The 23,078-nt window shown below is 36.1% G+C and overlaps 1 protein-coding gene across 2 annotated transcripts in view; it reads right to left on the bottom strand.

Moving 5' to 3' along the window:
• The window catches only part of tnksa (tankyrase, TRF1-interacting ankyrin-related ADP-ribose polymerase a), a 131,961-nt gene that overhangs the window by 92,713 nt on the left and 16,170 nt on the right, over positions 1-23,078 (bottom strand). For both annotated transcript variants that reach the window (XM_041253735.1, XM_041253745.1), the window contains exon 3: positions 2,684-2,779. In XM_041253735.1, the coding sequence (XP_041109669.1) occupies positions 2,684-2,779 (96 nt within the window). The remainder of the gene's footprint in view (positions 1-2,683; positions 2,780-23,078) is intronic.

Raw genomic sequence — 23,078 nt, 5'->3', positions numbered from 1 at the left:
GACATTTTTTAAGCAAACTGCCATTATTGCCTAGACTGATTCCTACTACACCCTTTGCTCACATTGTCTCACTGCTGATGTCAACTAGTATAAAACATTCTGATTGGCATTAATAAAACATGAGAAAAACTCAGCTTCTTATTACAAGGCTGGCTTGGTAAACACCTAGCTGCAAGAAGAAACAAACTGCTGATCAGTAAACAATTTTCAAGTTTTTCTTTCAACAAATTGCACCTGAGCACTATACCCGACTACTACAAAGAGAAATCAGGAGTCAATTATGTAAATATGGTGCTAAATAACAATGCTACAGATACATTTTATAAATAAAATCCTGTATAGAAACACCTGTGCTATTTCTGCTTACTCAAACTATTATAGACAGACTTGTAGGACTTAAGTCCGTGAACACTCAAAAATGCTGGCCACCATCATGTTTTTGTAAAAGGGAAAAGCTTAAAAAAAAAAAATGGTCCAAATTCAAATGAACTGAAACACAATCTCGTAAAAGCATCATTGTATTACAGACTTAATAAAAGTACAAATGCAATGAAAGTGAAACATAACGTTTCTGTTTTGTAAAACAAATAATAAAAAAATACTAAATTTACTATTTAAGAACACATACAGTTCTGGCAATGTCTAAGTCAGATTGGCAAATTTTACCCAAATTGAAGTCAAAGTAGATACTATAGTCAGAGGTAAAAGTAACTTTAACTTCTTACCTGTCTAGTGGTACTCAGCACACTGTTTGCTCATGCGTGCCTAAACAACTTCAACGAAGAAAGCAGGGAAGCACCCATTCAAATATGGTACATTTATTGAATTAATCACATCTTCCTGTCTTCTACATCATTTTTAATGTAATTCATCATTTTTCCACCATTAAGAAAGTAGTATACAAATATTTATCACATGCAATACATTCGTCTTGTACATTTTTTTTGTTATCTTGTGCAACTTTGCGGTGGATTTCTCCTGAATTTTTTCTTTTTAGAGAAATTAATTGTCTGTTGCCAGTTTAAGTTGGGAGATTCAAAAAAATAATGTATAAATAATGATAAATGTACCTCTTCAGACAACAGTAAAACACCCACCAGTTCACAATAGATTGCACATGTACCAAAACATGACAGCATACAACTTGCAATCTGTCATCGTACCACTTTCTGCCATTACATGAGTCATGTTGTGGTAACTACATTCTGACAATGAACCACTTTTTAGTCCAGATCACAACATCTATTAAAATGAAAAACCACGTCCACAAACTTGAACTTAAACTTATCTATAAACTTCAGGTACATTCAAACAGTATTCCAATTCCAAAAGATGGTGGCAGACAAGTTGGAAAAGGCATGCAAATACAATAATCTAGCTAGAAAATCAAATTTTTTCTATTTTTATTATTTGTGACACTTTCCTGAGGGTTATCAGACAATATTCATTTGGTAAACTGTTCTCCCACTACTACCACTAGCTGAATGAAAATTGATTAGAGTTTGTTCCAAGGACTTGTGACTCGGACTCGTGGTTTTAGGACTTGACTTCAAGTCTGATTAGACATATAAATATACACACACACTAGAAGTAGTTTAATTTAACTGATTAGGTCTCAGATTTAAAACTTAGCAAACCAAAAGCAGACATTTTAAATAATCCCATGTTCTTTAAATGTTAGCTGTTCAACCTGTATCCCTAGAGGCTATTGTTGTCAGACAGATTACATTTCATGGAAGCTGGAAGTCCTGCCTATAGCTGATGTTTTCATTCATGTGCATTAGCAATGGAAATATATTTTTGCATAGTTTTTGGCCCAAACAGTGTTATTAAAAATTTTACATCTGGTACTACAACCTACTACTATCCTACCCATTCTTCATCAATTACAACTTTTAGGTTTGTAAGAGTTCTACTTTCATTCCTTTAGATGGGTTTACACCGGGCAATTATTGCTAGAAATTTTTCTAATCTACACTTGTGTTTTTTTTTTTTTTAATAATAAATTGATATGCGGCAAACATCCATTTCACACGTCACTGATGGTTTTTAAATCAATCAAGAAGATTTAGATAATAAACTGCACATAGTAAGCCCTATGTCGTTTTCAATTACTACATAATTGTGCATTTGTGACTAAAATTTGTATTCATTTAACATTTTCAAATGCTGAAGATGATGACGTTTTCTGAAATGGTTGTTTGTTTGTTTTTTTTAAAGGCGAATAAAACAAAAATGGTCAAAGTATGAGTATTATGATCATTATTTATGTTTATTGGAGCATTTATACTTTTTAAATGCAGAAAGACTGTGCTTCACTGATTAGTATTCAATTATACGATGAGTTGAAAACTGGAAGATTCATGACAAGCACATAGCTCTGAACTCTCTATAGGCAGAAATTGTCAGTCGCCTACTTCAACACTGTAGATGTTTACAGAACCCTGCAAATAATTATTTTTCACATAAGCAGACCTAAAAATAAAGCTCTGACAATGCTCCAAATAATGATACTGTAGTTACATGTTCAGTCAATAAGATAATGACATAGACTGATTTTGCCAAAAAAGTCAGAACGGAGAAATAAACACAGATGACAAAATGAGAAGAGGAAGATAAAAAAAAAGATAGAGAAAGCAGAGGAGGGAGGGCTCAAAAGATTAGAAAGTTGAACAATACTTACCGGTGAGGACAGCTTTAGCAGAGGGATCAGCCAGATCCAAGGCAGACTTGCCGTCAGTGTTGCGAATGTTCGGATCTGCTCCATGCTGCAGCAGGACTGTGCAAGGAAAACACAAGCAATATCTTATCTCAGGGATGCACAAGCTGCTTGCTGGTATGACTCTCCTAGGCATAGTGTAGGCACACACAGACATTGCACATACACATAAAAAAGACTCTAAAAGAATTAAGCACTGCAGCAAAAAAAAAAAAAAAAAAAAAAAAAAAAAAAAGGCTCCTTGCAAGAGACGAATGATGCTCTAAGCAAGAGCTATACAGCTTTTCATCACCGGTATGAAACCTGAATATCAAACTGCAATGACAAAACTCAAGAATCCTTTTTCTCCTGCTTGGTGTTGTTTCACCCCCTTTTCTAGGGACAACACGAATCACAGGAGCAGCACACCAACAACTGACTCGCTTTATTTCATCTCCCTCCTGTCGACTCCTACTGCTGTTTCTCTTAAACGTCCAAATGCTGTTTCACCTCACTGCAACAATAATAAAGAGACTCAAGCCTTTGAGTGGCTTGCAACTTTCACACAAAACCCTCACCACAGCACATTGGCTGGGCTCCAGTAAATGTAATGGATAGGCTAATACACACTGAGCTGGTACACTGCCATCTGCCAAGTGAAAATGTGGCTGTCCTCTACAGAGCCTGATGAATAGATACACACTAGAAGGTAAACAGTAGGGAAACTTGTATGTTCAAAAGTGGATGGACTACATTTTTCATCTCCCCCTCCTCCCCTTCTCAGACATTGTGTGTGCTACACTCAGAAGCTGTCAGAGCACGTGGTTTGTGAGCGGATTCATTTTGTGATGTCGTAACGATTCTGACTTGATTGCATTTCAACAGTATTCAGTCAAGAACGAAGCATGATTGATAGACTAGTCCCGCTTTGTGTACTGAATTAGGTAACGGATTACAGTAAGATTAAAATCCAGGATTATCCTGTGGCCAGAATTCACAAAAAATGGATGACTGTTTATTACATAAAAACAGTATTAAAAGTACTGTAGATACCATCATAAAAAATAGACATTGCATTTATATGAATTGCAGTTACTCATAGATTGAGTTCATTTATATTACAGAAACAATACCAAACTGTAAATTTGGAATGTGCTTATGGTATTTTCTGATTTTGATATAAAAACTACTACACAGTGTATTAGCATAGAAAAAACATTTTCTTGACAGTATGACAGTACTCGTCAATCAAAATGTACTATCTGGTCTCCAATCATTCTCATGCCTAGCAGAACTGAAAAACTAAATTAGCAGTTAAACTGTGCCACACTCTGCTCCCCACATCCACCCAAATCTGCTACTTTCCGATTACTTACAGCACAAACAGATCATAACATCAAGGATTTTGAGATAAACTAGATCAGTGCAGGCACATACAAACAAAGGTTCCTCAATTTCAACAAGTGGAAGGTTACAGTGTAAAATAAAATGATATATAATAAAATACAGTTATGGTCACAATGTAGTATGGCAGACATGTGGGTCAGTGAAATGGTTAACTGGTACGTATAATTCATTTTTAAACAGTAATATTTAACATACAAGATATTGCACTTTATAGAACACATATTCTATCCATGTAACAATTTAAATCTGTACTGGGACAAAGGTCCAACAAATATTTTTTGACATTTATTCAGATACAAAAATCTGATGTCCTTATTCGCTAGAAATGACAAAAAATACCTTGCACTTATTTACCACCTCACCAGAAGTTGACTGACAGTTTAAAATATGGCAAATGAAAAAGAACTCTGTGTAAAATGTGAGATTAATATATATATATATATATATATATATATATATATATATATATATATATATATATATATATACAGAAACAACACAGCAGTTCTTGAGCCTATATTTAAAAGTTTGACAGCAAAAAGTAAACAACCAGATTATGTGCATGCATCCACACTGTGTTGCTTTAGAGTGAGTCAGAATCTCATGGGACAGAAAAAAAAGGCAAGTACATCATGCTGAAATGCCTTGCTTAAACAGGGCCCACCTTGCTGGAAATGTTGTGTAGTGATTTTATATAGATTTTATATATTGTATTTTTTGTTCCGACTTTGTTGCGCCATTTCCACATTTGGTATATCAAATATTTTGAGTTAATTTGCTTGTTCACCTACAAAAAGGTGAACCTCATTTTACTACTTCATGAGAACGTGTCTCCGGCCACTGTTTACTGTGAAGAAACAGCAATGGAAAGGAATGAAAAAAAGTAAAAAGTAAATAAAATGCAGTGTCAACTTTATGTACAATTTATTATGAGAATAAACAAAAACATTTAATTTAAAATGCTACTTGGCATCCTTTGTTTTGTAGTTAATTCACTGCGGTAAAGTAAGGCCTACACAACGTATTCTTTACTCCTGGGATATGTTTTTTACTTTAACGTGTTACATATTGTAACGTCTTGCTGTAAAATAAAAGCATACACACAGGGGCCACACACCCCTGCCGCTATACTGTCTCTGCCTATGTTCTGAGCAATATTATGGCTTTTATTACTTTTTGAAAACGAACAAATATCCAAACAAATATTTAAATTATGAGTGACTATCCAAACATGAAAATCCTGTGTTCATCCCAGCACTAACTTAAATGTAGATGCATTACCGGTATATTGATAGGCGTGAACTATGTGGGTATTGCAGTGGTTCAATGGTGGTGGTTCAGCCCGGGGTTCAATTTCAATTTCAATTGTAATTACAATGTAATTGTAGTTTAAATTTGGCACATCTGCGTAATTCTAATAATAAAACTACTGTGAAGAGTACAATAAGACTTAAAACGAAGCAAACAATCCGTTCAAAATATTAAAGTGAATGAGTGCATGTACAGGATAAAAACTCATATTACAAAATCTAAAGTTTATCGAATCAAAGCTTAATGCAATCTGAAACATCTATAGGGGCTAGGAGTGTCTGACAACGGTTAGGTGGAAAATGATGGCAGCTATCATGTACATCCGGTATAGTGTGACAGACAGACCGACATGGGGGCGTCTGTCAACAAAGCATCTCCGGTAGGTCAAATTGTACTATCTCTCTTTAAAAAGGTTACATGACCTCAAAATGGCAGCCATTTTAGGTTAGAGGTCAATGTCAGACACCAACACAAGCATAACAATGAGATATGAGGGTCTAATAAGGTCGGGAAAGGGTTCAACTTAACCCAAGGGAAATTACAAAATATATATATGTAGGAATGAGTAAGAAAGCAGGGCACAGAAAATACACACACACCAGGCACCTACTAAATACTCATAGGCCACTTATATTTTACTTATTTCTTTGTCACAATAAAATACTACACAGTGAAAAAAAAAGCCTACAATGCAATTACAGGAGTATGTAATACTCCTCTTTCATAAGAAACAACCCCCCTTGAAGGTGTTCTTTTAGAATATGCATTGGTAATTAATTTCTTGTTTCCAGGTCAAAATGACTTTCACATGGCGAGGAGCAGAAGTTACAGCGATTAAAAGTGCATTTTGATTAAAATGCAATGGCGCAACGCATGCTGTCCGGATTCAATAACTGGTAGTCAGCGCAAATGATTTTAAATTCATTAGTTAGAATTTCATTACAAGAATTAATACTGTATTATGTGGGGGGGGGGGGGGGGGGGGGAGTGATTGTTTTTTTTGTTTTGTTTTATTTTATTTTTTTTAAACAGATTTGCAATTATGTCTATTTGCAATTATCGCTACTGTCCTACCAAACTGAGGCAACTGCCGCCAGTCCCAGATGGCCACTCAAAGTAATTTTATGATGTAAACTAACTTTTAGAAATTTGCTATCAAACCACTTTTCAAGATGGTTCCATCTGACTTTCAACCAAGTTTCAGAAGGTTTTACTCAAGTAATTGTGGCTACGTCAGCAGCAGTAACGGGCGAACACCACAGTGGTGACTATAGACACTCACTTATGAATATGGTATTGTACAATCAATTTAGTCTACATTCTTTGTTCTGTGTTGAGAGCTAGACCGGGATAATAGTGTTTATTTCAAGCCATTTTTTTTTTTTTTTTTTTTAATCAAATCAACTAACCCACCCTATCACCACAAAATGTAGAAATGTTGCTTTGACAAAGTGGAGCAAAGAGGCAGTAATCCTTTAAAATTAGTTTCACTAGAAGAGCAAGACCGAGATTATATATATATACGAAGGGTACATTTTCACCTTCAAAAGGTTCGGAACATATTACTGAAGGAAGGTTCGAACCTTCGATGGTAATAATTTGCATAATTTACTGGTGACGTCACCATAGCTACTTTTTTACACTTGATTGGAAATAGTATTATTTTACAGGTAAGCCATATAAATAGAATAAAACATTCACATGTAGTTTATATAGAACAGTAATCATTTTTTTATAATTAAATACATTGTTTGTTTACTTATAATTGATACTGCTTGCGAGTAAGCTTGCATTGCAGCAGCACTAACTGCAGCAGACTAACAAGCTTAATTTAACAGTCACCATTCCAAGCACAGTCACATTTTATTACTACTAAGAATAGTAACAGCAATAATAATATGAACTTACGATTGCTTTGGTCATCTGGGCATTTAACAAAAAATAAAAATCACAAACAGCAGAGGAGTTGCGAGACATTTCTTTCAATACATTTTTAGCTATACAGCGCTTTGCTGTCTAGATGGCAAATAAAGAAATGTGCCTCTGGTTAACACGAGCTGGAGGAGGGAGGGACAGACAGGTGCTCAATTTTTTCGTAGTGTTACCGTATATTGTGTATGTTTCAAACGTATTCTACCATAGTACTTCTCTTACACTGTCTTGTACACAAGGTATTCAGCAAATACTGTATTTTACTGATGCACTACAACCGCGATAGGTACCCCCCAGTGCTTTGGATACTATACCCTGCTCCGTACACGGCAGCGGTGCCGCAGAGTTGCTCTGTATAACGACTTACTGTCAAGAATGTAATCTGTGCTGTTGCTTCTAAAAGTTACTGAGAATGTGTCTGTGAAAAAAATACAGGATGATGCAGAGATCAAGAGAAACCTGCTTTTATTAATTTATTGATTTGAGCTGGTGAGAAATCCAGGAGCAACCAAAAGTAAATGTTTGGGAGCATTTTCGGTTCTGGAAAATTAAAGTACAAGACGATGTACCTTTTATAAGCAAGGACAAGGCCGTGTGTGCAACATGCAAATTGGAAACTACCTATCACGGAAATATGACAAAATCTGCTGTACATCTGAAAACATTCAGAAAAAGTAGATGATAAAAATAAAAAAAAAATTAAAATGATCAACCAGAGAATGTGTCACTGTGGAAAGTTCCATTGCAGGAAAGGGTAGGCTACCTCTAATGTACTGTTTGGAAAAAAATACGCTATAGTTGTATTCACTGAAGATAACGCAAATCTAAGTGGCTATGCAAAGTCATGTAAAGTTTTGATTAAATATGACAGCAAAAAGTGAAATGCATCTCTGCAGCCTCGGCATACTGGCCAAAGATTGCTGCATTCGCCAGAAGCTTGGCCACGTAATTCATAAATTGTAACCTACAAACAACATGATGACAAAGGTTTACTGTATGAAATGTTTCTGGTTAGGTATCGGTGCTATGCCAGGCTTAGTTCTCAAATTCAGATTTTAGTTTTTGTTAAGCTTGAAAAGCCCCTTGTGGCCATTGGGTATATAACAGTCATTTCAAATCTTATTAAAATAGATTACATTAAAATATACAAAGTTCAAACAAATTGCATTCCTAGTTCAGCTCAGACTTTACACAGATATGCAAAGATTAATAAAGATTTGCCTGCATTTTCTAGGAGTATATGTTTTGCCTTGTCAACAAGGGGAACCTGAAAGAACAAAAACAATCCTCTACTGTTGCAAAACGTGTTTGAATAATGCAATTAAATCACAAAGGCATTATTTAGCAAACATTTAGGCTTGGCACTTTTTTTCATGGAGTCACTGAACACATACTGAATGTGCATTTTTAAAAATTGTACTTTATTGTACTGGAAAGTAAAAGTCAAAAGGCAAATTCTAGCTAAAAATCAAAAAGATTTATGACTTTCATGCAGCTCTATTATAAACATATAGGCCTACTGGTATGCAAAACTTTGATAAGTACGTGGCACTTCGGTTTCAGACAAATAACTTATTTCAGGTAGCAACCACAAAAGTTTCAAAGCCTCCTTAATTAGTTTACATCAAGGTTCAGCAATAACCACATTACTGTTGCTGAATTTAAATAATCTCACTCCATAAAATGAAAACCAAGAATGGATTTATGACACCCTGGCACAATTAGCTGGTTTATGATAATGGCATCCTAGCATTGCATGGGTGTGAAACTTGCAGTGCATTCATGCTAGGCATCTCTCTGAACCAAAATATGCCACGACTCATTAGTGATAACTTTGGGGTGCCATGGCACTTGTGAGGTCAATTAGATATTTAGGGATACCACCAAGATATTTAGGAATGAAGGGGTCTGAGTGGGTTTAAGGGGCAATAAATGTACCACCTCTGGGCATTTATCATTCACAGAAGATAGGTAACAGTGTGGGGTAGCACTGCTCTTATGAGGCAAGTGAATGGAGTAAAGAGTCACAGTACAATGTTAGGCATTCCCAGCTTCTTCTGAAATATTTAAGATGTAACTGTACTCCTGGTGTGATTACCGTCTGCCATTTACTGTCTGACATTTAACCTTCATGGTCTCCGATGCCTGACAGGGGAAAAGCTTCTGACTATTAATCTATACTGCAGGTGCCTACGATGAATCAGTTACTGAACATAGGCTCAAGCCCTGCTTTTCAGAGACTGTATAAATGATAAGCAACTACAACAAACAAGTGCCTAGCTCAAATTTTTCAGACAAAGAATTATATTTTAATCTGTCACTCTCATTCCACATGACTAATCTTAATGAAGGCAGTATGGTATTTGGTACAATAGATTGCGACCTACAACCGTTCTTCGTTTTTTGCAGAAATATGAATTAAGTTCAGCTGCATACAGCACAAGGGATTAATACACTCATTCTACCAGTCACCTCAGAAAAATATATACCGGTGGTACAATACATTGAGCTCACATCAAATGCAAATATTGAAATCTGCAGTATACCTTAAAGCCACAATGCCAGCAGTATTATGACACAACAACAACAGCAGCAGCTGTCCTTGAGTGCATTGACACTTCAACCTTTCACTACACAACACACTACACAACACTTGTTTCATAATCTGTCTGGAGACTCGCCTCTGTAAGAATTAGCAAAGAAACAATTGGGGTGGTTTTATTCTGCATTTACATTAAAAGGGGTGCTATTTAAATTACAATTAGGTTTTTAATTTTACGAACAAAGGTTTTGTGAGATTTCCAATAAAAATGAGCCTATTCAGCAAAGACCCTGGAGGTTGTTTTGAATGGTTTGATGTTTGTTGTGGATTTTATTTTTAATTTAAAGCTTTCATCAGCTTGCCACACAGAATAACATGGTGAGGGATAGTTCAGCTAAATTTTAAAACACCTGTCCCCATATAACAGGGAATCTTTCTCGTGGAAGAAGTCGTTCCCCTCTTTTCAAAATCTACAATACATATTAATCCCAAAGTACCTTTATGTTCCACAGCATAGAAGACATTTGTATTTTTGTGTTGTTGGCTTTAATGTTGTAGAATACTGTTGCCTTCAGTAAGATATTCAGAGATTCCTGGTAACCTGGGCTTGTAAACCAGTAAATTGAAGAAAAATACCTTTAATAAATACTGTAGGCCTACATAGTCAATTTCCTTGTAATTATTGTTATCCAACTACATGGTTGACAGTTTGCTATACATGGAGTGTATTAGGTATGATCCAGGAAATAAAAGTAAATAGCACTTTTACATAAACCTAACATGAAAGAAAGGGCACAATTTTTGTAATCCAATTCCCAACAGTTGGAAATGGAGTCTTCACAGTATAAGATTCCAATAGCAATAATACGTGCAACAGAGTTGTTTTATGGGTTGGTCAAAATTATTGGAATATGGGTGTTCCCATGATTAATGTGTAATGCAAATGACATCTACAATAAACATTCAGCAAAACATAAAACCTGCATCTCCTTGTTGACGGATAGTAAAGTATTTAAAAGACTGATCTTGATGTCCACAGACTCATTGGCTTGGTTTCCATGCAGTTTAGAAACTCAATTCTCTCTCCACCGTCATGAGAATGTGACGTAGCCACACATTCCTCAATCTATAGGAAGTGGATGGCCAAAACATGACATGGCAAAAAGGGGTGGGTCATTGTTGTCGTGTATATTTACGTTTTTATATCCAAGGTCATATCACAACGTGGTTTCCTCACAAATTACCATTAAAGAACTTAGTACCTATAGTTCACCAATTATGCTATAAACTACAGCAATACATTACTCCAATAGTAATTTGCAGTTCTGGCAATTTTTATTTATTAAATCATGAATGTTTACTCTCTGTAAAAGTGCACCTTGTTTCAAACAAAAAAAAAAAAACACAGAATTTAAGAAAATTATTTTTAACTAGTTTTATTATATAGTACACATGGATAAGCAAAGACAACACATAATAGATATTCTAAATCTAATAGCTATAGGCAACTCTTGATAGGTTAAGAAGTATATATTTACCCTTGTGGAGCTTGAAGAAAGGTTTCAAGAGCAGAAAGGTTTCAAAGTTTTGCAAGTCCAGTTGTAAATAGAGTCCATTAATGTGCAAAACTTGATTCAAGGGTCCTGGGGTTTCATTGCAAATTGTTAGATTTCCAAGAACAATGTATGAAATTTCTTTTAATATCCCACGTAGAAAGTCAATCGCAGTTAATCCTCTTCAAAGATATTGTCTTTTGGTTGCAGCTCAATTCAAAGTTTAGTTCCAAGACAGATCGAAGTTCTTAAGTTGAAGATGGTTTTCCCCAAAAAAAGGCATCTTCTGTAGCTTCCAGCTATATAGATGATTCCTCAAAGAATAGGTCCAGAATAGAACTTGAATGGATGGAAAAATCAAGCCCCAGAAATCATTTGATTTCCAGTCTTTTAAAATTGGCATGAGATGGGTGTTCTGAGACACCAGCCACTCATTTGGGATTGACCCAAAATGTAACCTCATTGGCAGTTGTCCTTAGAAAAAGGTGTGTCCTTGATCTTCAAAGAATTGTTGTCCACTCCTTGGATAAGGCTGTCCATCAAATATTTTTTTAAAAGTAACTTCAGAAAAGTCTCTTATTAACAACTCCACTGTGCTCCTTCCTGTCTCTATAAAACCTTCATATTCATGTTGCCCACAAGAAGATGAATAACTCCATACATTATTATATACAGCTACTCAGAGCCTGAGTAATATAAATTATATTTGGTTATAAAGTACTATTTGTTCATTTTAAAAAAATTGTAAATTATTCTTTACAGATTTAACCATGTATGTGCCAAATGACATTGTAAGGCACAAAACAAATATTTTCAATCCTTAATATCATACCGACAGTTATCAAAATACAATTTGACAGACAACAATCATCACAATGTGTACAGTGTTTGGTATAGTTAGTTTAAGAAATTTATGAACAAAATGTTAGTGTCAATCTTGTATTTAGAAAGTTTTAGGGAAACTATGTATACTCATCTAAACGTTTTAAAGGTTTGCTAACTGGCACCAATTCAAAGACATTCTCTAATGCACTGGCTAGCAGATCAGCAGACTGCTTTCTCAGTTTCTTTTGAAGCTTGCATTTTAAGTTGGGTGAGGGGAGATGAGAGAAAGAATGCAGGATTAACTCAGCACATACAAGAAAAATAAAGATTTATATTAGAATACATCAATTTCCCTCACATTGCATTCTCATGCTAAAAATCTGTGCAAATTGACTAAAGTTCTTTTTTTTTCTCCCATGGCAACAAGTTTGCAAGCCATATCATATGTTCACAAGACTTCAGAAGTGAAGATACCATTTATGATGTAACCTTGCCCAATTTTCTTACTAAAGGCTGTACCAAGCAATTCTTTATTAATAACCGAGACCTACTGTAATTAGCCCTGGCAACCTTCTTTCACCAGCAGAGAAAAATAACCACACAGTACGAGGAGATTTGAAACCTCTTCACTCAGTATTTGTATTTGAATAAATGGTGTTGCATGAATATAAAGTACTCCCATTTGCAGGTCTCCTAAAATCATAAGTTATAAAAAAATAATATACTGAAGCTACTAAAAAAAAAACATCCCATGGCAATAAATAAATAAATATATAGATAGATAGAAGCCACTTAAGAACAGATGAAAGTTTACAAACGAGAGGAAGCCATTCGGCCCATCTTGCTCATTTGGTTGTTAGTAGCTTATTGATCCCAGAATCTCATCAAGCAGCTTCTTGAAGGATCCCAGGGTGTCAGCTTCAACAACATTACTGGGGAGTTGATTCCAGACCCTCACAATTCTCTGTGTAAAAAAGTGCCTCCTATTATCTGTTCTGAATGCCCCTTTGTCTAATCTCCATTTGTGACCCCTGGTCCTTGTTTCTTTTTTCAGGTCAAAAAAGTCCCCTGGGTCGACATTGTCAATACCTTTTAGAATTTTGAATGCTTGAATTAGGTCGCCGCGTAGTCTTCTTTGTTCAAGACTGAACAGATTCAATTCTTTTAGCCTGTCTGCATATGACATGCCTTTTAAGCCCGGAATAATTCTGGTCGCTCTTCTTTGCACTCTTTCTAGAGCAGCAATATCTTTTTTATAGTGAGGTGACCAGAACTGAACACAATATTCAAGATGAGGTCTTACTAATGCATTGTACAGTTTTAACATTACTTCCCTTGATTTAAATTCAACACTTTTCACAATGTATCCGAGCATCTTGTTGGCCTTTTTTATAGCTTCCCCACATTGTCTAGATGAAGACATTTCTGAGTCAACAAAAACTCCTAGGTCTTTTTCATAGATTCCTTCTCCAATTTCAGTATCTCCCATATGATATTTATAATGTACGTTTTTATTTCCTGCGTGCAGTACCTTACACTTTTCTCTATTAAATGTCATTTGCCATGTGTTTGCCCAGTTCTGAATCTTGTCTAGATCATTTTGAATGACCTTTGCTGCTGCAACAGTGTTTGCCACTCCTCCTATTTTTGTGTCATCTGCAAATTTAACAAGTTTGCTTACTATACCAGAATCTAAATCATTAATGTAGATTAGGAATATCAGAGGACCTAATACTGATCCCTGTGGTACACCACTGGTTACCACACTCCATTCTGAGGTTTTTCCTCTAATCAGTACTTTTTTCTGTTTTCTACATGTTAACCACTCCCTAATCCATATACATGCATTTCCTTGAATCCCAACTACGTTCATTTTGAGAATTAATCTTTAAACTTTGTCAAAAGCTTTCTGGAAATCTAAATAAACCATGTCATATGCTTTGCAATTATCCATTACACCGTGTAACAAATTATTATTATTTTTTTTGTTCCTGGGTAGTAAGTGTTATTTCCTAATTGCTTATGCCTCAAAAGTATAGAAAATGGCTATTATTCCCCACAAACTTTGCTTTTGTGACCAGGACAGGTACATTTCAAAATATCACTATTTCCAATGGGAAAACAGGCAAATGTGTCTTTTCGTTCACATAAAGTCAGAAAAAAAACAACATATGAATCCAAATGAACATGTATTTATACTAAAGTAATACAAAAATGACTACAAAAGATTTAGAAGCAAGTAGTTTTTCGAGATTTACGATTATACTGTATTTACAGTATAATCGTAAATCTCGAAAAACTACTCACTTCTAAATCTTTTGTAGTCATTTTTGTATTACTTTAGTATAAATACATGTTAATTTGAATTCATGTGTTGTTTTTTTCTGACTTTATGTGAATGAAAAGACACAAAAGCGGCCATTTTCTCATTGGAAATAGTGATATTTTGAAATGTACCTGTCCTGGTCACAAAAGCAAAGTTTGTGGGGAATAATAGCCATTTTCTATACTTTTGAGGCATAAGCAATTAGGAAATAACACATTTTTACAAATTACATAGTTTTATCGATGTTGCATCCTCAAAAAAATCAAGCAAGTTAGTTAGACACGATCTCCCTTTCCTAAAACCATGTTGACTGTCTCCCAGGACCCTGTTACCATATAGGTAATTTTCCATTTTGGATCTTATTATACTTTCCATAAGTTTGCATATAATAAAAGTCAGGCTAGCTGGTCTGTAGTTACCTGGTTCAGTTTTGTTTCCCTTTTTGTGGATCGGTATTACGTTTGCAATTTTCCAGTCTGTCGGTACCACTGCATGATCTTGGTTAGCGGTTTGTACATAACTTCTTTGAGTACTATTGGGAGGATCTCATCCGGCCCAGGGAATTTGTTTATTTTAAGAGCTCCTAGTCCCTTTAACACTTCTGCCTCGGTTATGCTAAAGTTATTTAAAACTGGGTAGGAACTGGATGACATGTGGGGCATGTTGTCCATATCTTCCTTTGTAAAAACTTGTGAAAAAAACTAGTTTAAATGCTTCTGAACCTGCTCGAGGATCTTTTCTCCAAGTAGACTGGTTCCCTTGTTATTTAAGTGCAGTCCGTCCCGTCTATACAGATAGTCCTCGTTGTAGAATGTGGTCCAATGATCAAGATAGGTGAAGCCTTCCCGTGTGCACCACGTCTTCAGCCATGCGTTTTGATTAATTATTTCCAGCTGTCCATATGGTCCTTTGCAAGGTGCCGGTAGTATACCAGAAAATACCACAGTTTTGGTTTTCTCTTTTAATTTCCTTCCTAGCTCTCCGAATTTGTTTTGCAGGGATTTTGGTCTGTCTCTTCCAATGTTGTTTGTACCGATGTGGACGACTACTACCGGGTCGTCTCCTGTTCGTTCTAGGAGCCTGTCCACGTTCTCAGTGATGTGCTTGACCAAGGCTCCCGGAAGGCAGCACACTGTTGTAGTAAGGGGGTCCAAACTGCAAATTGAACTTGCTGTGTTTCTCAATATGGAGTCCCCAACAATCATGACCTCCCTTCTTTTTGCTGTCTGGTCACCACTGTCAATAGGGTCCTGGATGTTGTTCCATTCGTTCTCTGGTTGTTGGTTCTGCTCATCAAAATTCTGAAGTGACTCAAATTTGTTGGTTGTTTTGATTTCTGGTGGTTGTGTTTGACAAAGTTTCTTTTTTTCCCTGCCTCTGCCTACCTGAACCCAGCTGTTCTGACCTTCTATCTCCCTGGTGGCTTTCAGTCTGTTAGGGGTGATGCAGACTTCCATGAATTGTGGGTGTGCCAGTTCCTCAAGATCCTGTTGCTGTCGCACTTCTTCCAGCTCCATTTCTAGCATACTTACTAGTTTATGCAAGTCCTGGATCATGTGGCACTTTACGCACACTTGGTTTAGCTCTGCTAGGTTTTCTCAGGATTTCCCACATCAAGCAGGTGTCACAGATTACTGGCTTGAAGACCATGTTGAGGGTTTTATTTTTTGAAGTTTAGTTTCTTCTGCAGCTGTCAACCTGCTTTCAAACTGCTTCTAAACTGCTCTGCACTTTTCCACGCCTGCACTTCTCCCACTCGTTGTCGCTTCCACTCGCTGTCGCTGGGAAGACTGCCTCGTTTAACTGCGTTGTTCTGCTGTGCTGTTGGCTCCTCCCCTCGACCGTGTCTCAGAACGGCGCTGAATTTGAATCAGCTGCTCCGAGTTTCAGCTTGTTATCAGAAAAAAACACGCGGCTGTTTGACTTTGAGCTGCTGTGTTTCCCCAATGTCCTGTGTTTTCTGATTAAAGCAATTAAAGATGCAATTTCTCCTTACTGCTTCTAAACTGCTCTGCACTTTTCCACGCCTGTACTTCTCCCACTCGCTGTCACTTCCACTCCTTCCACTTGCTAAGCTTAGAAGAAAAAAATATATAATTTACACTTGTTACTTTGATGTTTGTTGATCAGACAGCGGATTGTTTTAAGCTTAGACTTTTCTGTCCCTGAGCAGTAAAATAAGATACAATTTGTGTTAAACTAGTCTTAAATAGACTCTATAATGGTTAGCTAACAAGAACAATAAAAGTCACACTTGAACCCAAAAATGTATTAAATTAGTATAGCTTGGAATTAGTGCCAGAGGTCTGCTATATTATTGGAGGCTACCTATGTAGCATAATAATAGGAGCATGCTATAGACCGCCAGATTCAGACGGTGAGCACAATAATCTGTTATACAATGACATTAGAAATGTGTGTAGCAAAGGAGAAGCCATACTAATGGGGGATTTCAACTTCCCCCAAATAAAATGGGAAAACCCGGTGGGTAGCGCGAAGGATGAAATAGAAATGGTGGAAATGACAAATGACTGCTTCCTAACACAATTTGTGAAGGCACCCACTAGAGGGGAGGCATGCCTTGATTTAGTCTTTTCAAATAACGAAGATAGAATAACTAAAACAGAGGTCAGAGAACCACTGGCAAACTCAGACCATAACATGGTCTCATTTGAAGTGTTTTTTAAATCCCCAAAAGTAAAGACTAAAGTTAAGGTTTACAATTTTAGAAAAGCAAACTATGAAGGCATGAAACAGAGACTAACAGAAGTAGATTGGAGTAAAATAGAGAAAACACCCACAGAAGAAGGATGGTTGTTCTTCAAAAATGTAGTACTAGAGGCGCAAAACAATTACATCCCTAAAGTAGGCAAATCTAAATGTAAAACTAAATTGCCAAAATGGTTTAATAGATCAATTAAAAAAAATATTCAGCGAAAAAAGGCACTTTACAGAGCATTAAAAAAGGACCGAAAAGAAAGTACGCAGAAAGAGTACACGGAACTGCAAACGCAAGTCAAAAAGGAAGTTAGAAAGGCCAAGAGAGAAATAGAAATGAACATTGCTAAGGGAGCTAAAACCAATTCCAAAATGTTTTTCCAATATTACAACAGCAAGAGAACATTCAAAGAGGAGATTAAATGTTTAAGAGATACAAATGGCAAAATCGTAGAGGAAGAAAAAAAAATAGCAAATATGTTAAATGATTACTTTTCACAAGTTTTTACAAAGGAAGATACTGACAACATGCCCCACATGTCATCCAGTTCCTATCCAGTTTTAAATAACTTTAGCATAACTGAGGCAGAAGTGTTAAAGGGACTAGGAGCTCTTAAAATAAACAAATCCCCTGGGCTGGATGAGATCCTCCCAGTAGTACTCAAAGAAATGAAAGAAGTAATTTACAAACCGCTAACCAAGATCATGCAGCAGTCTCTTGACACAGGGGTGGTACCGACAGACTGGAAAATTGCAAACGTAATACCGATCCACAAAAAGGGAAACAAAACTGAACCAGGTAACTACAGACCAGTAAGCCTGACTTCTATTATATGCAAACTTATGGAAACTATAATAAGATCCAAAATGGAAAATTACCTATATGGTAACAGGGTACTGGGAGACAGTCAACATGGTTTTAGGAAAGGGAGATCGTGCCTAACTAACTTGCTTGATTTTTTTGAGGATGCAACATCGATAATGGATAATTGCAAAGCATATGACATGGTTTATTTAGATTTCCAGAAAGCTTTTGACAAAGTCCCGCACAAAAGATTAATTCTCAAACTGAACGCAGTTGGGATTCAAGGAAACACATGTACATGGATTAGGGAGTGGTTAACATGTAGAAAACAGAAAGTACTGATTAGAGGAAAAACCTCAGAATGGAGTGTGGTAACCAGCGGTGTACCACAGGGATCAGTATTAGGTCCTCTGCTATTCCTAATCTACATTAATGATTTAGATTCTGGTATAGTAAGCAAACTTGTTAAATTTGCAGACGACACAAAAGTAGGAGGAGTGGCAAACACTGTTGCAGCAGCAAAGGTCATTCAAAATGATCTAGACAAGATTCAGAACTGGGCAGACACATGGCAAATGACATTTAATAGAGAAAAGTGTAAGGTACTGCACGCAGGAAATAAAAATGTACATTATAAATATCATATGGGAGATATTGAAATTGGAGAAGGAATCTATGAAAAAGACCTAGGAGTTTTTGTTGACTCAGAAATGTCTTCATCTAGGCAATGTGGGGAAGCTATAAAAAAGGCTAACAAGATGCTCGGATACATTGTGAAAAGTGTTGAATTTAAATCAAGGGAAGTAATGTTAAAACTGTACAATGCACTAGTAAGACCTCATCTTGAATATTGTGTGCAGTTCTGGTCACCTCGCTATAAAAAAGATATTGCTGCTCTAGAAAGAGTGCAAAGAAGAGCGACCAGAATTATTCCGGGTTTAAAAGGCATGTCATATGCAGACAGGCTAAAAGAATTGAATCTGTTCAGTCTTGAACAAAGAAGACTACGTGGCGACCTAATTCAAGCATTCAAAATTCTAAAAGGTATTGACAGTGTCGACCCAAGGGACTTTTTCAGCCTGAAAAAAGAAACAAGGACCAGGGGTCACAAATGGAGATTAGAAAAAGGGGCATTCAGAACAGAAAATAGGAGACACTTTTTTACACAGAGAATTGTGAGGGTCTGGAATCAACTCCCCAGTAATGTTGTTGAAGCTGACACCCTGGGATCCTTCAAGAAGCTGCTTGATGAGATTTTGGGATCAATAAGCTACTAACAACCAAACGAGCAAGATGGGCCGAATGGCCTCCTCTCGTTTGTAAACTTTCTTATGTTCTTATGTATATGTATTTTTGCAACGCTATATCTGGGTTTTTGTTTGGTTTCCCTTCACATTTTTATTTTATTTTTTGAGGCAGGCTGCACTTGTGTTTCTTCAACCTTAAAACTTTTTGTAAACCCAGTTTAAGAAAGTTGCACATTATCAGTTGTCGTGCATGGCCAAGGTGAAACACTGACAGAAATATGTGAATATTAATTAGGTCATTTGAATTTTGAAGGAGAATTACTCTCCCCAAAAAATAACCTGTAAACCGAAATTGCTCGAGATTTATTGACAATTTTGCATGTAAACTGAGCCACTGATAACTGGTCATGTATGTGTCCAACCCAATTTTAATGCCTTAAACAGCACTATGGCAAGCAGTTTACTTTTTTTTCATTTACACCTGTAACAGCTGTATGGAGAGACTGGAAGAATAGTGCTTTATAAATCAGTGTTTAAGTAGCAACAATAAATACAGATTAAACACAGAAATATTAAGTTGTGAAATATATTGGCTTACATATACTGTACAGTAGAATCTTGAAGTTTAAGTGTTTGCAGGCTGAGCTCCTATTCAATTTTGAAGATCCCTAAGCTAGGCCCTATTAGAGCTGCTGTCTTCCAGAATAAAGCTGATGTGGATGGTCTTACCGCTTGTCGTGTGTGCTGGTGTCTAGAAGCGTAGTTAAGATTTGTTGTGAGTTGTGATCTAAGGTCCATGTCTATTTATTGCGATTCCACAACATGAACTGTCTCATTCATTTGCAAAATAAGTAACACTGTCCTCTGGAAACACACAGCTGTCTGTTCAGGTTCAGACGAGTTAGCAGCTGAATGGAGAAGGGCTTTACAGTTCAAAATGGTCACCTATGCAGCATACTGACAATATGAATACCAAGAATCAAAAAAGGTAGCAATGGTCTTAAAGGTAGCTACAGTACTGTAGTATTCCTGCAATAAAATAACTGGATTGTTTTCTGCCAACAATATCTGTTAAATCCACTAATTTATCACTTCTCTAAGGCTACGATTTTGTGAGGTGTCACGGAAATCGTGAATTAAAAAAATAAGTCGGTGAAATCTTGGAAATGGATGTAAACACTTGTTTTAGCACTATTTCCTTTAAAAAAATGCAGCAGTCATGCACTGAAAATAAAAATTTGCAAGTATCTGTAAATAGTTTGGTTGTGAATGCACACATCATTTACATGTAGCTATGGATGTCAGCGAATGAGATAAAAGCAAACATGTAAATCGGTGACAGCTAAAATGCAAAAAAGTGAGTGAGAGGTTTTCTGTAAAAGACAGAACAAATGCATCAGAGAACAGAAGTAGTTTACCAGCTTACAGAGGCTTTCTTTACAACATGCAGTTTGTTTCAGAATCATGGAAAACTCTGTTAAAGCCCAGTTCATACAGTACTTCAGTTGCAGATGAATATGATACGTCAGACGCAGACAGCTAGCTGTGCAGCTTCACTATTTTCTTTATGGGACGCATCGTGTCGCAGCCCTTTTCATTGCACAAAGTGGTCACAGCTGTTCATACTTTAAATACAGACCGCATTCGCGAAATTGGACACATTTACATTTAAGTAGATGTGCTGAGTTTGTAGCTCTATACAAGAGGGTTAAAACAAAAGCAACATCATTGATCCATCCTCTCAACCAACAGAGATTCCAAGGGAGAATTTTAAATGAGATGCGGGTATGTGACACAGAGGTATTTGACAGATGAAAGGTTTGAGGATCTGCTAAGGCTGTACGCCTTTCAAAAAAAGACGCACATCGCAAGATTGTAAATTTCACACTTTTGACTCTTTGCAGGGTCGGAGACCCTCGACTCGACCAGAAATGTCTGAGTCTGAAGTATGTACTGAAAATTATGTACTCTAAAGTAACATTTAAACTGGTCAGTAGTCAAAAGCAATAGTTTATATTATTGTTTTTGGTGTAGGCCTACTATTTAAAACCTCTTGTGTATGTTGATGTAGCTAAAACTACATTATTTGGTGAACTTTCCATGAATTCTTGTTTTTTTGCCACATCTTGCCCATGAAATGTACTAAAAATTACCGTGCCGAAATCGTAGCCTTACTTATTACACAACTTCTGAACAAATAAAGCAAAGGCCCACAAAAAAAAAAAGCCAACTAGCAAAAGGGCACAGAACTACACCAGTGCTTCCCCACGACTGTCCAAAATACATGGTTAAGAACTTTACAATAGATTAAAAATAATTTCAAAACAGGTGAATCTGTTTATACATACAAAAATCACAAATACAAAAAACTATTGACATGCATACCTCCAGACTATGGCTGATGAGTGACAAATCTCAGCAAACAAGCCAAGCTTTCCGTTTAGATCAATCAATAAACCCCTAGATTACAGTCCTTATATAAAAAATATAAAACTATTTTTATATTTACTATAAAATATAAAACTATTTGCTTCTCGCATAATGATTATGATTACACCCTTTCTTTGAAAATTAATTGAATTAAGAATCACACTTCTTTTACCAAACTTTTTTTTCTAGTGTACCAACTTTGATGGTCGCAATGCCAAATAACCAACAAACAAAGCACATATTAATGTATGTAGTTAAATAAATAAACTTCAATTGAACAGAGGCATATTGGCACAACTTTCAGAGCACATCTATTTTGCACTATGAGAGAATCTTAATACAAGGCTCTCTGGTACGGGGGTCCCCACCTCCTTTATGCACACATGATTTGTGGGGACTCTCAGGTTTGCAATTGGCTGTGTCCTCGGGATGTGGATCTGCCCATCTGGCGCAGGCAGCTCCAATGTTGATTGTTGTTATTATTATTATTATTATTATTATTATGGATGATGATGATGATGATGTATTTATTTATTTTTAAATAATGCTGTAGGCATGGGTCGGTATACCGGTTTTTCGTATTACCACGGTTTAGGTACATTACGGTATTAATACCGTTGCTTTTATTCTAAACCTCAATTATCGTAATTTGGTTATACACCGATTAACGCATTTTTTCAACTGCAAACACACTTCTTCTAAATCAAGCGATGGTACCTGCAGCTTTAGCAAAGTGTCTGAGGAAGATCTTTTTGTGAACTGATACTGTATTTTGATACTGGTTTGGAAGGAAACTGACAACAACACAGAACACACGTTTCAGTTGCTGCGTTCTGTTACCCAGAGCTTGCTGCGCCGGTTGCTCTTGGCTGCTGTCTTTCTGACGTCACATGCAGCTTTTAGAGAAACACCTTCTCCAAACCTTGCAGCTCAGCACGCATTTTCAACCATAATCGTTGGAAGCTTACTTGTGCAATGTCGTAAATGTAAATCCAATAACACGTTTTAGTATTAAAATACTTTTTTTTTTTTTTGCTATACATTTTAATTTATCAAGTTGAAAAAATAAACGACTCATCTCTGCTCTTAAATAATAACCTTTGGTACATGTTTGTGTTTTGCCATCAGCTAAACAAGTATTTATTTATTTGTTTATTAATTTAATTTTATACGTTAAAATACAAACTACAGCACCACGTCATTTTGAGCAAATAATAGATCAATACTGTTGTAGTATAACATTGAGTGTACAACTTTTTTTTTTATTTTTTTTTTTTTTTTTTA

The sequence above is a fragment of the Polyodon spathula genome, chromosome 1 (genome assembly GCF_017654505.1).
Source record: "Polyodon spathula isolate WHYD16114869_AA chromosome 1, ASM1765450v1, whole genome shotgun sequence".
NCBI classification, from domain to species: Eukaryota; Metazoa; Chordata; class Actinopteri; order Acipenseriformes; family Polyodontidae; genus Polyodon; species Polyodon spathula.
Note: the sequence above shows the minus strand (reverse complement) of the source record. Positions and strands in the feature narration are given on the sequence as shown.